This window comes from Mugil cephalus, chromosome 18, assembly GCF_022458985.1.
Source record: "Mugil cephalus isolate CIBA_MC_2020 chromosome 18, CIBA_Mcephalus_1.1, whole genome shotgun sequence".
NCBI classification, from domain to species: domain Eukaryota; kingdom Metazoa; phylum Chordata; class Actinopteri; order Mugiliformes; family Mugilidae; genus Mugil; species Mugil cephalus.
Genome location: NC_061787.1, coordinates 401409 through 418255, shown reverse-complemented (window position 1 = coordinate 418255; position 16847 = coordinate 401409). Strand labels below are relative to the sequence as shown.

Genomic DNA, 16847 nt, shown 5'->3' with positions numbered 1-16847 from the left:
AAGATTCCTGTATTTATTTAATTACGAGTGACTGCTGCATTGAAATGAATGGATTTCAGTTTCACATCAGGCTTCATGTTAATATTGTAGAAGAGAGGACAGGAAGTAATGGAAGACATTAACAAGTGGGCCAGGAAGCTATATTTCAGCTGGGAAGTCTGACCATAACATTTGCATGCCGCTCCTGCGTACACGTTGTTCAGAGCAGGACGGGAGGCGAATGGGAGCTGCTCTCTGTGCTGTCGATGGATTTCAGCTTCGCTCGGCTTCACACAGGCTCTTTGCTGCTGTTTTAAGACCATGGAAAACCTGGAATGATCTAAACCAGCCACATGACTCAAGTAAGTGCATCTGTTCCTGATCATTCTCTAGTTGTTTCTTTGGTCAACTCCACGTTTAGTCATTTACTGATACAAAATGTTAGTGGTTCTACAAGTTCATTGCCATTAAATTATATATAGAGACACATGTTCCCTGTAGAAACAGGTGATGTGGGTCCATGGATTAGATGAGATGCATTAAAGGAGTCTGTCTTTTACTGGATGTGCACTGTAGAAACTCTGAGCTACTCCTGAGTGACAGGTGATTGAGGGAAAATGGGACAATAAATGAAAAGTGTGACTGTTGACATGTGGTCTGTCCACAACTACTGGAGGCTGTTTGTTTTATGTCGGTTTAATGCGAACGTATTAGGTTGTTCCTTTGTGTCCTGAGAGATTGGTCACTTCATGCTTAGGTGCTTGTTTCGTTGTAATTTAGAATTAGAGCATCAGCCACAGTCTTGGTATTAATTCTTTTTCATTTCTTTCTTAATAGTTGAAATTATTCCTCGTCTGCAGAGTCTCATGGCAACAGATGATCATTAGATTGTGAGCTGACCCTAGTAGCAGTAAACCTGTCGAGGCTGCAGCCTGGTGGAGAATAGTTTATAGAACAACTTGTTAGGACACTGAAGTCCAGGTCTAAATCGCTAAGAACTGTTTGGAGGAAAGATCTGGTCTGTTTATTAATTCTTTTTGAGGTCAGTTCAAAGAGGATTTCACATAAATCTTGCAGCAGTTACAATCATTTTCTAAGTCTGAAAAGTAAAAGTAAAAGTTTGAAACACGCTGTCGATCATAAACCCGAATGATGCGTGTTTGCAAAGATGCAAAGCTGCTGCAGGAAGCTGTCTGAACAGTGGGCTACTTTTCCTTTTGACTCAAAGCCTTTCAGCTCTGCCTTCAGGATATGGAATATAAATGCTTAAAGATCAGTCTGTTTGTCCTACATCTAAAAACTGCAGGGGCTGTCAAACGTACTTGTCGCAGACCAAAAGCAGCAGCAGAGGTTCCAATCTGACCCACGGGAGGAATTTGACAAAGATATAAACTGCATTTTTTAATGAAAATAATTGATTGAATTATTTTCCATGACCGCTCCTGCTCCAGAGCGTAGCGGGGAGGGGGTGGAGCCTATCCCAGCCGTCATCGTGCACCAGGCAGGGTGCATGGTCCTTCTCAGGACAGCGCTTTGTTTTATAACAGTACCTGATTTGTCCTCTAGGGGTCGCTAAAAGCTGCTGTTATTTATAGTTTATTGTCCTGTTATGTCACTGGTCCAGGTCCCTTCAGATCCCACTGAAGCAGGATGAGTCTGACAGCCCTGCTCTGCACCAGCCGTGCTGTGCATTCTTAACATAGTGTAGGAAACCTGTTTTAAATTCTCCTCCTAAAACATCCTGGAAAATGACTTTAAAACCAGCTGTCAATGCACAGGTTACAGGCTTTTCTCCTTCCTGGATTAGAAAGAGTTTTTCTGACTTTAATAGATGAAGTGACACATGTTGCTGCTGAGCTGTGTGTGTTAGCCTCTGCCTCTTTAACCATCTCCATCCTCGAGTCAAACGCATTCAAACATTATGCAAACGGTGGTTGAGAAAACCATGGGAACAGCAAATTAAGCTTAATGCCTGAGCCTGGTTCTCCTCCCTCACAGTGACGTCACTGCTGGTTTGGTTCTGGTCTTAGTCTTTGAGTTCCTTCCTCTGTTTAATCATAGAAAGTCTCCTTCACCAAACTTATGGCGAACAACAAATATCTGACTGAAAAGTTAAATGCAAAGTAGATCCACAACATTTTAAGGAAAGAAAAATCGTGACAGACGATGATGATTAAATAAATAACGGCAGCAAGAATCTAGTTCATGTAATAAAAGCGTTTATTCAAAGACTAAAAACTTCGACTTGTGTATGTGTGAGTGTGTGTGTGTGTGTGTGTGTGTGTGTGTGTGTGTGTGTGTATGTGTGAGTGTGTGTGTGTGTGTGTGTGTGTGTGTGTGGTGTGTGTGGTGTGTGTGTGTGTGTGTGTGTGTGTGTTTATTGTTGTAGTAGTTGTATGAGAGTTATGTCGTTTAGTGTGCTTTGTGTTCGTCGGTGATGTGGCTGTTGTTGTGTTGAGTATGTGTGGTGTGTTTGCTTGTTCCTGTGTGTTGTTGGTGTGTTTGTTGTGTTTTTGTGTGTGTGAGTGAGTGAGTGAGTGGTGAGTGAGTGTGTGAGTGTGTGAAGTGGTGTGTGTTGCTTTTCGCTCTCAGTACATGTGAGTTCAGTAACTGAAAGAGTTCATTGATCAGTTTATTCAGCCTTTGTTTCTCCAGACGTGATGAATGAGCTGCTTTTCCAAACCAAGTGTAACATGACGTAAACATGTGATGGTGATTTATCAGAAACTTTGTCTCCTGTTTTACCTGCTTGGATGTTTTTGGTCAACATCCAGTTTTTTTGTTGAGTTCCTGCAGTGAAGTGAAGTGAAGTGAAGTGAAGTGAAGTGAAGTGAAGTGAAGTGAAGTGGGTGTTGGGTTGTTGCTCCAGGGCTCATCTGTATCTGGTGCATGTGTCAGTGAACTACTACTAATCCACTTATCATGTGCAGCACATTGTTCTGAGGAGGCTCAGCCACCCACCGTGTTTCACTACGGCCTCGTGTGAGGAGGCAGACGGCCAACGCTACAACACCAGACACTAAATTACAACATCGCCTTGAAGAACGTACAGAGAATTTTCCAGACAAAGATTCAGATTCAGAAAACTTTTTTATTAATCCCCAGGGAGCAAAAACAAGACAGAACATTACAAAAAGAAAGAAGTGTGCCATAAATGTAACTGTATGAGTGAAGTGAGTAAAGTGCAGATGTAAATATGAATTAAAGGGATTATACATAATATAACTAATCTTTTGTGCTTGTTGTGAGATGAACCGTGTGAACAGACCCAGTCAGAAAGGCTTTGCTTACATAAGGTCATATCACGTAACCTGTGATTGTCCTTGAGGACACGTGGCCACAGACTTTAAACGTTTTATTCTGGACCGTGGACCAGGCCCTTAGACAGGAGATTACATCGAATCAATATTTAATTGTTGGCTGGCCACATGTACCTTTCCTTTTTGGGCTCATGTTGCTGTGTGCTGTTTCCATTGCAGAGCCTCATGGAGGCCGAGGTCTCTAAACATCAGCCCGTCCTGGACTTATAAGGTGTCATTGTCGTCAGCAGGGATTCTCTGTGAGCGCGCTCTGTTCACACACTCAGTTTAGGAACAGAGGACGGCTGATACAGTCTTTTTCTTTCCAGGACACTGTGTGTGTGCTGAGTAACTTTAACTATGTAGGATTTAGATTTTTTCAGTAAAAATAAGTGCATGACAAGCAGCTGCATGTGCTTTACTGTAGCATCGGAACAAGAGCCGGGTCACATGTGTAACTACATTCAGTTATCTCACGCATCGATCCAGGTTCTGCTTCAACATCACTCTGTTAATCTGATGATTCTAGCTGGTAGCAGCAGTAGTTTAGCAGTTAGCATCCCTGGATACTCTATACATTTGCCTCATTATAATAACTTTACATTTAGTAAAGTAGCAGGAAGAAGGTCACGTAAGCATTTCATTGGTTGGCTGCTCGTCTTTTCTTGCTTTTGCAGCTATTTTTTCTTTTTCCTTACACTGAAACCCTGTAACACAGGAGGTCAGACTCATTTCAGCCTAGTGTGACGCCAAGATAATAATAACAACACAATAATAACCTGGAAGTAACGACAGCTCCAGATTTAGTTTAGTTTTAGTGGAAAGAAGAACAAGTAAAGAGAATGTTCACATTTAATAAAAAAAGAAAAACGCTGTCTGGGCACAACTGAGGCTGTGATGGCAGCTGCTTTTCTTCTTCTTCTTCTTCTATTTTCTGTTCACTATTGGTCACATGTTACAGGACAGTTTAATTTGTTGCGTGCTTTTCAGCCGCACATTACAATACAACCCACATTTTTGACTTCATTATTTTTTTTTTAAAAAAAATATTTTTTGTATTTTATTTTACTCCCAATATAAAAATCCCCTAGATCAGTGTGAGTGTTCCATCATTTAGAATGTGTCAGGCTCCAAAATACAAAAATCAAAAGGAGTCAGGGACATGGAACCATAGGTAACCATCAGATAGGTAACACAACACAACACAAGACATGGAAACATGGCGTGGAGACATTATCGACGCGACCAGGAGCAAAGGGAAGGCAGATAAATACACATGAGGGCCGAGGGACGACAAGACACAGGTGAGACACATGAGGACAATCAAACCAGGTGAAACCAGGAAACCCAGAACTTAACAAAATAAAACAGGAAACACAAAACATGATTCACAAAATAAAAGACAGACACAGAACCTTGACAGATGGAACCTGGAGCTTAAAAACAACCAGAGGAAAAGTTTAGTTTGAACTTATTCAGGGTAAATAATTCCCCGTCCCAAATCAAAGATGCTGTCGTGGTAGAATGTGAATGTTCCAATACAACAGCACATTTCAAACATTAAACCTTTTAACTACAGTGCAGTAAAAAAAAAACTATTAAAAACTAGAAGACAGAGAGACATCCTGAGAGAGAGTGATAATATCTGCTGGTGGAAACTGTGTCATATATGAGCACAACACTGACTGTGAGATGAGCGAAGTTATTCATGTTGAATGTAAAAGATGCACCGTGCTGGTTCCTGACAGCTCAGTTAGGCTGCACTGATAACTTTATGCAAAAGGGATTTAACAGCTGCTCCTGTCATGTGCTTCATTCCAAAACCAAAACCTGTTTCTTTGGATTGTTCAAACACGGTTATGAAGCTGCGTGTGGCTGGAGTCCATGTCTGACAGAAAGTTACAGGTTTAATTTGAGATAACAGCTATAATGGACACATACTGTAACTCCAAGTCATATTTACCAGGCAAATAACGCCGGCCCCACACACCATAGAAGGTTTGCATAGAAAGCCACGATATCAGAGGAAAGTTGTTCCAAGGCTTTGCAGCGATACAGAAAATATGACCAGTAATCAATAGAGCAATTATGACAAAGGCAACACAACGAGGCAGCGACACAGTCCTCTTCAACCCGCAGCACTGAACCGTGAGTACAAACAGAGTCTTTTTAATAATCTTACAGCTTCTAAAGGGAACGAGGGCGTCACTACAGGTTCAAACCACAAAATGACACTTTTAAAGTAGCAATGGAAAGACACTTATCAAAGGTTATATTCTAATGTGCACCAAGTAAACGAGGTGTTAATTAATTAATTATCATAAGTATGAAAGAAATGAGATCTTTTCAGTAATATGTTTATATATTTATATGTAGGAGTTTACAAATATGGGCCACAATTCATTAGCAACCAGTATATTATTATTATTATTATTATTATTATTATTATTATTATGAACAGGTATCTTACTGTACTGGACTAAACTCATGAAGATTAACCTTAAAATATAAGGGTAGTGATCATTTACTGTCTGTATTTTTCTGTGTTTGCAGAGTGTGAGGTTTTATTTTCTTTCCTGAAGGTGTTTTCTGTACACTTCACCTCAAACAGGAAGAAATTGTGCATTTGGTAGATTATTTTCCACTATTTTATTTCTATTTTCCATATTTGATTCTCTGGTGAATATTCTTAACACCTCCCAGGTTTTTACACCTTCTGAAACTAGCATAAAAATGAATCAACACATTATCTGTCCTGTGGTAGATAACGACAACCCAAACAAACAAATGAAACACACACATTATTCTTGTGCATTCGTTTATTCAAGAATATTCACATATATCTGTGAGTTGTTCATCTGAATGAGTCCTTGTATCCAGTGTGTGAGTCCGTGAGCTCCTTGTGACCAAGGAATAAAAGATTGTAGTATCAGCAGTTTGCACATATCCATAAATGAGAACACGATGAATGTGTGAACTCTGCTGTGTGTTGTTCATGTTCAGGTGACGTGGATCCGGTTCAGCTCTCGTTAAGGGGGACAGCTTCAGCTCAGGACTTCAGAGCACTCTGAACCTCTCAGGTTAGACACTTCTGGATTCACCAGACCAGTTTAATGACGATGATGTTTAACCCGTGTGGTGACCCTCTCTACTCTGCTGCAGAGTGATGGCTATGCTCAACCTGTGGAACGACGACCCAGAGGAGATTCTGTTAGACTTGGGATTTGGCTGCGATGAACCTGACCTCTCGGGACGCATCCCGGCTCGATTCATCAATCATCAGTCTCACGCAAGAGGAATAAACCTCCAGGTGTTTCTAGAGGCCCAGAAGAACCGGCTGGACCTCGAGAACCCAGATGTCAGCAGTAAGTCTCCGTCAGTAGTTCATTCAGGTTGGAATGTACAGAATGACCAGAATCTGGCTCCATGTGTTGACATGTGTGTCAGGTGTTGAGTTTTCAGATAAGTTTTGTTTTGACTCAACCAAAGTTTGTGTTAATGGGCGGGACCAAAGAGAAACATACTTAAATCATGATCTCAAAGGATGGTTTCTATCACTCACTGTTGAGCCTTCTTGGGGAGTCTGGGCCTAACTTGATGAAACTACTGCCTCCTGCTGTTGGCTAGGCTAGTTAGCTGGTGTCGTCTTGTTGGTTGCTAGCTGGTAGCTGACTTCTAGCCTGCTGGTTGGTTTTCAGTCAGACTGGGCTTCTACAGGGATTGTAACATGTTCTCCTGTGTATTGATGAATGAATAGTGTTCACAAGCTTCAGTCCATATCATGTAGTAAGTGGATGCTGCTTCACAGTGGTTCATCAGTGGTTTGGTTCCTTGAAAGATTCCTGTTCCAAATGAATTTTCTGTGATTTTTCTACTTTCCTCTCTCACTCAGGTCGTTTCAGGCAGCTGGAGGTTCTCCAGCAGGTGACCACAGCGTTCACCTGCTTGGTGGGACCTTTATCCTCCCCTCTAAGATCAAGACCTGACCTGCCTCCAGAGGCCCAGGAGAGGAGGAGGCGCATGGGCATGCTGTTCAGGCGAGCATCGAAGAAGTCACTCAGGCAAATGCACAACTATAAAAGCCAGGACCTAAACACAGCAAGGCTTAGAGACAGCAAAGCCCCCTTAAAAAGAGACAAATCTGGATCTATGGAGATTCCCCTGACAGAGGAGCAAGAAGCTGAGTCCCAGCCTCAACTGGATTCTTCCAAAGCCCAGACAGGAACACTCGGCTCTGCATCCATGATGGACGGCGCCCCCCCGGCACACAGCTCTGTACCTCGGAGGAAAACGAGCCCAGGGCAGGCTAGGGACTCATTTGAAATGGAAGAGGCAAGTTAAAGGAAAATATCTTGTAGCAGAACTTTTTGTAGTTAGAACTAAGACGAATTCAAATGTGTAAATACTGAGGGGGAAAAAATAATATGAGGGGGGAAGAATAATCAGAGCCCCTGTCTGCAAACCTCAAGAAAAACATCAACTAAACATGATACTGTCACTAAGGTGTGAACTTTGTGAACTGGGTCAAGGTGCATCACAGGTGTGTTCTAATGTATTTCCTGCTGTACTGACTCACCTAATAATGTGGTGTAATTTCATATCTCATTGTAGATCCACAGTTTTGATGAATGCAGTGTCACAGGGGCCTACACGAGTGGAGCAAAAAAATTAGGTTTGTCTTAAAGTATATAATTATTTTCCTTTTCTTTAATAACACTGTTACAGTATCATCCGACTCAAAACTTCAGCAGTTTTTCACGAGTCCAGACAATGAACATCCAGCCAAACAAATGAAACAGAACCTTCCTATATGTATATTTCTTTAACCGTTCTTTTGGCCTCGTTGTCTTGTAGCATCACCCAGTTCTTCTTACGATTCATCTCACACACAGATGTCCTGACATCCGTCTATAATCACAGGCCGTTCTGGCCCAGATGCAGCAGAACAGGCCCAAACCAGGACATTAGCGCCCCCATGTTTCATGGAGGGATGAGGTTCTGATGCTGGAATGCAGTGTTGGTTCATCTCCAAACATGACGATGCCCAAACATTTAAACCAAACTATTCTACTCTGGTCTCATCTGTCCACTAAACATTGTCCCACATGTCCTTTGTGGACAGAGAGCAGTGTCTTTGGTTGTTGAGTGGATTCATCAACATGAACATCAGCCAATGTGAGAGAGGCCTTTAGCTGCTTAGAAGTTCCCCTGGGTTCCTCTGGTTCCTCTCCCACTATGATGGAGTGATGTTTGTTGGTGGACCACTCCTGTGGAGGGGAACAGTCGTCTTCAATCTGTCTGACTCTCTGTGGATTATTTGTGGCTTCAAGACTCTTTACAGATGGTTGTGGAACCTTTTCCAGCCTGATGAGCAACAACAACTCTTTTTCTGAGCTCCTCACAAAGCTCCTTTGATCTGTTGTCATCACACACTTCAACACAAACATGAGACAAATCCCTGATTTATAGAAACTAAATGAGGTCTGAGTCTGGACAGGTGGACTCTAATATGGCCCTGGAATTAACTTGTAATATTGGCTCATTCCCTGAATAAACAAATACCAGCGCATCATATTTCTGTTTCATTTGTTTAATTGGGTTCTCTTTGTCTGCTTTCAGGACTCGTAAATAATTTTAAGGGAAACTCTATGTACACTAACGTAACATCGCTCTTCTTGCCTCTCCCTAATGCTTCAACCTCTCACTGTCTCTACTTCAGACGTCTTTATAAAACTTTTCAAACTTTACAACACAGGCTTTGGGCCACGTTAATTTGAACATACACGTCACCATAAACCTGCATGCATCATTTGCATAATGATACAGCAACAGTCTACCAAATGCAAAGTCACTTGAAGATTTTGTCAGTTTAATGATGTCATGTCCGGCCTCACTAATGCTCCAGAGTTTTCTGGCCCTTGTTTCTGCACAGTATTTAATGCACGGCAGAGTACGGGCATGAAGGTGTCTGCATTGGGAGATTATGCACAATAAGAACAGACTTTAAGAATGGCATTTTGGAAAGTCATGTTATTATGAATATATTGCATACACCAGTCAGCCATAACATTATGACTATTGACTGTACAAATGAATAATATTTAAACCATGTTGTGAGAATTCATTGTTCGGCTGGGAAACACCTGGGCCTGGTTTCCGAGACTGATCAGGAATCTGTGGGATGATCCACTGAGGCCCCTCCCCTCAAAAACCACCACTAACAACACTGTGTTGCCAGAAACCATAGGATGAGTCACAACTGTTTTGGAGACACAATGGAGACTTACACAATATTAGTTAGTTGGTCATAATGTAAGGCCTGAACGGTGCATATTTGAAGCCTGTAGTAGGTGTGTTATGTGCTGTGCCTGTGCTAATGTTCATGGTTATATTTTAGCTCTTAGAACTTAGCTCATCCGATAACATAACATTTCTCTGCGTACTACACACTTATCTTTCTCTTCCACCAGCTTGGCTGCTGATCGCTGCATGTCTCTACTTGTGCTCTTCCTTCTTCTGCTCAGTGTGTCGGTTTCATCTTTCTCTCTGCCTCCTTTAGCACAAATGGCATCAGTAATAAATGGAGTGATTTTACAGAAGTAGTAGCTTGAAGATGATGCTGACTGACCAAAGCAACCACACAGCTTGTAAAAGATGGTTCTCCACAAAAAATAACAGTCTACTTATAGTCTCATTGTCATCAGACTAGAAGCATGAAATAAGGTCCCTGCTTTGTCTCAGATACATTCTAGACCATTCAAGGCATTAACTCAACATATCCTTATCCAAATCCTGCAAATTGTGAGGTTCTCCATGGATTTCAATCCTCATAGAAGCAGCAACAGTGAATACTGGGCCTCCTTGTTATTATTCATATCAGACACATGGAGTATTGTCAGTTTGTAAATGTGTAAATCAAATATATTAATAATTATCATCAGGATTATCAGGACTATGTCATCAGTTTGTATGGTGTTCTGCCTTGAAGAAGTTGTCACCGTTCACTGTCGTTCTCTACACCGTTGATCCATAACATAATGACGTCTGGACACAAGAGCTGGTTGTTGCACCTGTCAGTGGGTGGGATGTATCAAGCAACAAGGGAACATTTTGTCAGCAAAGTTAAAGTGTTAAATGTGTTTAAAGCAGGACAAATAGAATTTTAGCTTTGATAGCTCAATGACTGCGTCCTAGCATCTCCAAAACCACAGCAGCTATTGTATGCACCAGTAAGAATGTTAAAGGTCTGTGGGTGCTCCAAGTCAGCAGTGGCTGCTACCTATCAAAAGTGGCCCAAAAAGGAGCAGGGCCATGGCCAGCCAAGGCTTACAAGTGGGTAACAAATCAGAAGAGACTCAGAGGACCTTCACAGAGTACTTGACTAAGAGCAGAGATATTTGTCTTTGCTATATTATTTATTTATTGTAACAATGATTCTTGGTAATAAATCTTGTACTGTTGGAAAACCTGATTGTTTCCCCTTTAAATGGTGCCACATTTCTATGGAACATTTGCAGGATATTTGTAGCACAGTGGAGAGTGTAGATTGCACCAATGAAAGACTTTCCAAATCCTCTCTGCCAATGCAGACCAGACTGTTGTTTGGTGGATTGGATGATTGAAGTCCAAAGACACAAGACATTTTGTTAGTTTAACAACGTATTCATTTAACAAACAAGAGCCTCAGCAGCGTATGGAAGAACTAATCACAGCCCGGCGCCTCCTCCTCATGCCGACCACCAGCCTGGTCACACACAGCTGTGGAAAGGCATCCCATTCCTCAACCGGCATTTGTCACAAGCCACCCAACATGGTTGCGTTGGACACACTGACACAAACAGCACATCACAGCTGATCCCACAAGTGTTCAATGGGGTTTTCAGTCAGACTGCTGGCAGGTCATTCCATCCACTCCACTCCCACATTCAGGAGGTAATGTCTGATAAACTCCACTCTTCTGTCGGGGTGAGCGTGGTCATCTTGGAGGAAAGTGTTTGGTCCCAGACTGTGGAGATATAGGATTGACACTGGTTGCAGAATTTCATCTCGATATCTCTCTGCACTGAGATTGTGTCCAATGATAACAGACCTAGTTTTTCCAGTGATGCTGCCCCACATCATCACAGATACCATCACACTTCTTCGTCTTCTTCTGCTCCCTTAAGGCATCTGGAGCTTAAATTGTACTGCAGTAGCTGTTTTTCCTATTTTTACTGTACTTGGGGAGATAATTTCACCATTTTGACCCCATCTATTCCTTCACACAGCAGTGCACTTAGAGGGTGCAGCCACTACTTTATCAACTTCTGCAGCTTCTTTTTGTCAACAGCTGAAGAGCCAGTGTGCCACATGTAAGCGTAGTACCACAGCTCTCCATAGTGGCACAGTAGAAGCCATGAGCACCTCAATTTTTACTTTTTCAAGACTTTTGTTTGATGTGAGGCCTAAGACTTCTGAAGGATGTGCTATAAATCAAGATGTTAAGGAGACCAGGGATGAAATCATTCAATCAAAAATGAAAGAGTTCATCTGCAAAGCAGGGTCTGATTTAAATACAGCCAGACGTAGTGAATTTGAGTTTTACGCAGAGTTTGTTTATCCCGTGCAAATGAAACATCTCATGATGTCCCCAGGTAAAACTAATCCTGTGCAAATAGGACTTTAGTGTGATTCAAGTGCCTGTGTTTTTGTTCAGCCTCTATGACCCAACCCTCTCTAGTGCTTTGACCTTCTGCCTCCCATGAGTTTGCTTGACTTTCAACAGAGAGGAAACTAGATAAGAAATTTGAGGCTAGGAGTGATTGAGGTTGTGCTGTTGTATCGTTAACGTTATGAAACGCTGTGACTCTTTCCCCTCTTTGTCTTTGAGCAGTGCGGAGTCTAACACGCGCCGACAGCACTTTTTTTGACGAGCTTCCTTTCATCCCTCAACTGGCGCCACCAGGACCTGACACCACCAAGGTCTCCTCAACCTCCAGATCTATGGAAACACCATGATAAATACTTGAGTCACTCAATCAGTCTGGGTTACATACATTTAAAGCATACCATAAGTAAAACACATGTTTCACTGTCTGTATTTCCTGTTTGCTTGAAGGCTTTGACAAGTTTCTCAGGACGGGACACTGAGAGTCTTCGAAGGGAGAAGCCAGGACCTCCATCTCCCCTCTTCTGCTTATCTCTGGCCTCTACTGCTGACAATGGACATGTTCCTTCCTCATCCGGCCCTTCAGTGGTCTTTGGTCCGCCTGGGCCTCCTTCTCCACTCCTAAAATCTGACCTTGAAATTCCAAACACAGACTTGCCACCGAGTCAGGACCTGTCTCCACCCAGTTCACTCTCTGTAGTCGTGTGCCAGCACCTCCCCCGTCCTTCTTCCTCGGGAGAACTTCAGAACACAGTTTACTCCCAGTCTCCAAATCTGCCTTCTACTGCCTCATTTACCTCTGTCACACTGATTTCCTCCCCTAAATCTTCCTCATTGATTAGCAGGGTAGAGGGGACTAAATCCATGGAGACAGATGTTCCATCCCAAGACCTTGAAGGCAAAACATGCTGTTCTTCTCCAAAGGACCCTCCTCCTGATTTATCGCTTGCACCATCTCCAAATGTGGGTTGTCGCTTTTATACTACGTCTTCTATACAGTACGAATTTAGAAGTCTGCAGGACTCTGAATGGACTTCAGTGTCTTTGCCTGAAGACCACATCCCTGCTTCTGGTTTCTTACCATCTCTGCTTCCCTATCTATTCCCATCTGCCACTCCCAATCTTCCCTGTGCATCCAATTTAGCCTTAAAAGAGTCCATCTCACACAGTCCCGAAAAAATCCAAGTGGGCCTCTGTACTCTGAATACACAAAAGGAAGAGCCCTCTTCCCTCTATTTTCAGTTGGATAAGGAAGGTCCCTCAGTTCTGTCCTCACTTGTTTTTGACTCTCGTAATTCAGATGTTGTCACGGATCGAGCTGGTGGAAAGAATTCAGACCTGACGGAGCCGGACATTCCCGGACAAAGCAGAAAATATTGTAATGAGGATAGGAAATACTTGGCTACAGGCTCTTGCAGCCGTGAAGTTGTTCATGTCCAGAAGGAAAAGATATATTTACACTCAAAGGACATGCTTCAGAGGAAGGAAAAGGGTGAGAGAAGTACTGACACTGTGCAGGCCCAAGATGTTGATGCTGAGCGTAGTGCTGGTCTGTCAGGACCTTCTGCATCAGTCTATATAGATGTATGTGGCCAGAAAGAAACAGACTCTCAGCTCGTTTCTGTGCTTCCACCTAAAACAAAACAGAAACAGTTTAGAAAGGTCTACCAGACAGGAGTCAATGGCACAGAAAGTGAATCATCTAGAACTAATCTAATGTCACATAACCAGGATCCAGAGCTGCATAGCAGCGCTGAAGTTAAACCAAATAATCTCAGTGAGTTGGAAAGCTTAGACCTGGTGATGGAAACCTCGGTGGATGGTTCAGACAATGAAAATGAGGACATGACAGACTTTTTTCAACAGCTTGACACTGAAGGGCATATTTACTGGGCAGAACCAGTCCAGGTTTCCAATCCTACACTTGTGTCTGAGGAGTTGGGCAGTTTTAAAGGCTCACCAGAGAATTCTCTGGTACCTGGAGGTCCTGCTGATCCCAACTCATTTTCATCCACCGGTAAATCTGTGCATTTATCTTCGTCATCCCATACAGACTATGAACAGAGCTCCTCAGATACATCTTCCTCCCTCACAGTGGTTCCAGTCCTATCCTTGTCCACCACAGACTTCAATCCATCAAACCACTCAGTTTCTGCCGAGGGGCCTTTATTCCTGTCCTCTCATATTGTCCACAGGAAGGATGTCCCCTACATGACTGAGTTGAAACACAACCCAGTCCCTGGCATTCTCCCGTTAGACACCTCCACCCCTTTCCGTGCTGTCCAGTCATGGACGGACCTGCAAATCCAGCGCAACCTTCTCTCCAGGAAGTTACTGAATGGATCTTTTCATTCTGCAGCAAACGAAGTGACACAGAGACCCACAGTGGACTTCTCTCCATCTCCACCTTTCCCCCGGCCGTCTAATGACAGGCAGACACACGACTCTGAGACGGCTGGAAATCAAGAGACTGGTTTGGTCTCTATGGATGGAGAACTGTGGCCAGATAAACAGGAGGAGATGGACGTGAATGGAAAAGAAGATGAGGAGAACATGTGTAAGACAGACACGGTGACACGCTGCTGCCTCTGTGACCAGTGCTCTAATCAGAAGAGTTACAGCAAACAACACAATCCTGTGAACGCCAGTGTAAGTGATGCCACATTATCCATAGTGTGTTCTTAGTGTTTATAGCTTAAGAGTAAATATGAGTGTCGCTATGGCTACCGTAAATGTCACTATGTGCATTTACAGTCCTGGAGATTTTCTATCTTGCAGCACTATAGGCTGTAAATAAGGATGCAAGATGGAACTACACCTCTAAAGTGAAGACAAAGCTAGTAGAGCTCCCCCTGGTGTCTGGCTGCAGTATAGGTCATAAGCTCCACCCCCTCCATGTTATTAGATGGGACTTGGGCCGAACTAAAACACTAAAATACACGTCAAATATATTTTGTATGTGTTTAATATAGTGTTGATGCATGTTCAAGTATCATTTTTTTGAATAAGTTTCAAATAAGCTCCACTCTCCGACCACACAATATAGACACTGAAGCCGCTGCTACAAAAATAGCATAATTTTGGCCAATGCAAGGGATTCATCGGAGAACTAAAATGTTAAAATATATGTCAGATATTTTGTTAAAGGATGGGTTCTTTCATTTTAACTTGCCTCCGCATGGCTCCATATTTATATACAGTCTATGTTCTCCACATTTATTAGCAGGATGAGGAGAACCTCAGATGTAGTCAATGTCCCACTATGACACAAAACACAGGGAGACACTGGCTCATTGTCGGGTGGGGGATGTTGAGGTTAGGACCCAAGTGCAGGACAAGATGAGAAGACAGGAAAGGTATTTAATGATCAACAAACAAAAGGCGCTGCAGGCAAGGCAGGAAAATCCAAAAAGAATCACCGACATGTCATGGAAATGAGGAACGTGGCAACATGGAAATAACATTAGGGAAAGAACATCAACGACGCGACAAGGAACAAAAGGAAGGCACGGCTATAAATACACATGACAAGACACAGGTGAAACAGATCAGGGCAACGACACCAGGAGAAACCAATTCACATTCAAGAGACAAGGAGGCACAAGACAGGAAATCCAGAACTTAACAAAATAAAACAGGAAACACAACACACCTGGACAGACATGACAAAACCACAAGGAAGGAAAACAGACAGGAAACTAAGAAACTTCAGACAAAATAAAACAAGAAACTCATAAAATAAAAGACAGATACAGACAATGACACTTATTTAAAATTTAAAACTTATGAGGAAATCAGGAAAGAAGTGAAGAAGCTCGGGAGGCAACTACACAGATGCAATTTTCCCTAATCTTAAGTTTCCTAATCTGTTGCTCCACCTTGTTGAATAGTGAGGAGACAACGTGTCCAGGAATATTGGAATATTATTGTGGTCCACTGTTCTTGTTGTTTAGGTCTATTAGGTTTATACTGTGGGTGGATGAAATGTTTATTAATAACCAGGATATATATAAATATATCCTAAATCCAGGAACCCAGGAAGTTTCTTTTGTTGCTGTTGTTGTTTTGAGCCTTTCTTCCATGCTTCCATGCTGTCTGGGTCTGTGCTTATAAGGAAACTCTACTTGTTCTCCATAGGACAACATGATGCTGAGTCTGAAACTGTTTCGCTCTGTGCTCAGTATGATGGAAGAGGAGCTTTCTGAAGACCAGGCTTTAGTTTACAGTGCTCTCTCTGACAAGGAAAGGTAGAATCTCCCCAATCACATTCTTTTCCAGAACAATATACTGTAAATATCTGCTGTTTTATTACTACTTCTTAGTAACTGCACATTTTATTTCTCTGACTTTACATAGTCTTTTCATACTGGTAGGAACCAGCAGGGATATTTAATTTAATATACTGAAATTCATATGATGTTACACACTTTACAGACTTTTTTTGGTGTGTGTAGGTTTAAGGTTCGAGAAATCGAACAGCTGAGATGCGCCGTGAAGCGAGAGGCTGGAGAGCTGGAGATGCAGTTGAAGGAAGTGGCTCATCAGTGTGACGGCAGCTTGCACCTGGTAACACGCTCACAACACTCCTTAACAAACAGTTTTGACTTCTCATATGAAACAGTTTTAAAAACGCTTCGTTTGATGTTTGACTAGAAAATGCGTCGCTTGCTGGATGAGCAGTCCCGGCTGTCCTCTGAGCTCGGAGGTTTCCTACCTGAAGTCGTGCCCACATGAAGGAGACCCGTCCCCGGTGGGACGGCAGCCACTTAGCGATGTCTCCCGTCCCGACTCCAAACAGAAACACAAAGCTGCTCGTCAACATGGGACAAGGATTCCACCAGAGCCTCCTCCCTGATCAGAGAGCATCTGGGGTCATTGCCTCAGTTAGTTAAACTTTCTAGGGTGAGATAGAAACACTCACT

At 42.6% G+C, this 16847-nt stretch overlaps 2 protein-coding genes across 3 annotated transcripts; both read left to right on the top strand.

Annotated features, from left to right (window-relative positions):
- The first annotated feature begins 117 nt into the window (after positions 1 to 117).
- On the top strand, positions 118 to 7650 carry itprid1 (ITPR interacting domain containing 1). The gene is made up of 4 exons (XM_047568646.1): positions 118 to 341; positions 6282 to 6358; positions 6441 to 6643; positions 7171 to 7650. The coding sequence occupies exons 3-4, from the start codon at positions 6445 to 6447 to the stop codon at positions 7617 to 7619; spliced, it is 648 nt and encodes a 215-aa protein (XP_047424602.1). The 5' UTR covers positions 118 to 341; positions 6282 to 6358; positions 6441 to 6444; the 3' UTR covers positions 7620 to 7650.
- Positions 7651 to 7779: 129 nt separating this feature from the next.
- Positions 7780 to 16723, top strand: LOC125024423. 2 transcript variants are annotated; one of them, XM_047612173.1, is made up of 6 exons: positions 7780 to 7950; positions 12151 to 12239; positions 12376 to 14574; positions 16063 to 16172; positions 16380 to 16491; positions 16579 to 16723. In XM_047612173.1, the coding sequence occupies exons 3-6, from the start codon at positions 12790 to 12792 to the stop codon at positions 16657 to 16659; spliced, it is 2088 nt and encodes a 695-aa protein (XP_047468129.1). In that variant the 5' UTR covers positions 7780 to 7950; positions 12151 to 12239; positions 12376 to 12789; the 3' UTR covers positions 16660 to 16723. The 2 variants fall into 2 exon arrangements, with proteins under 2 accessions (XP_047468129.1, XP_047468130.1); XM_047612174.1 differs by lacking the exons at positions 7780 to 7950; positions 12151 to 12239 and having other exon boundaries at positions 12371 to 14574.
- Positions 16724 to 16847: the final 124 nt, after the last annotated feature.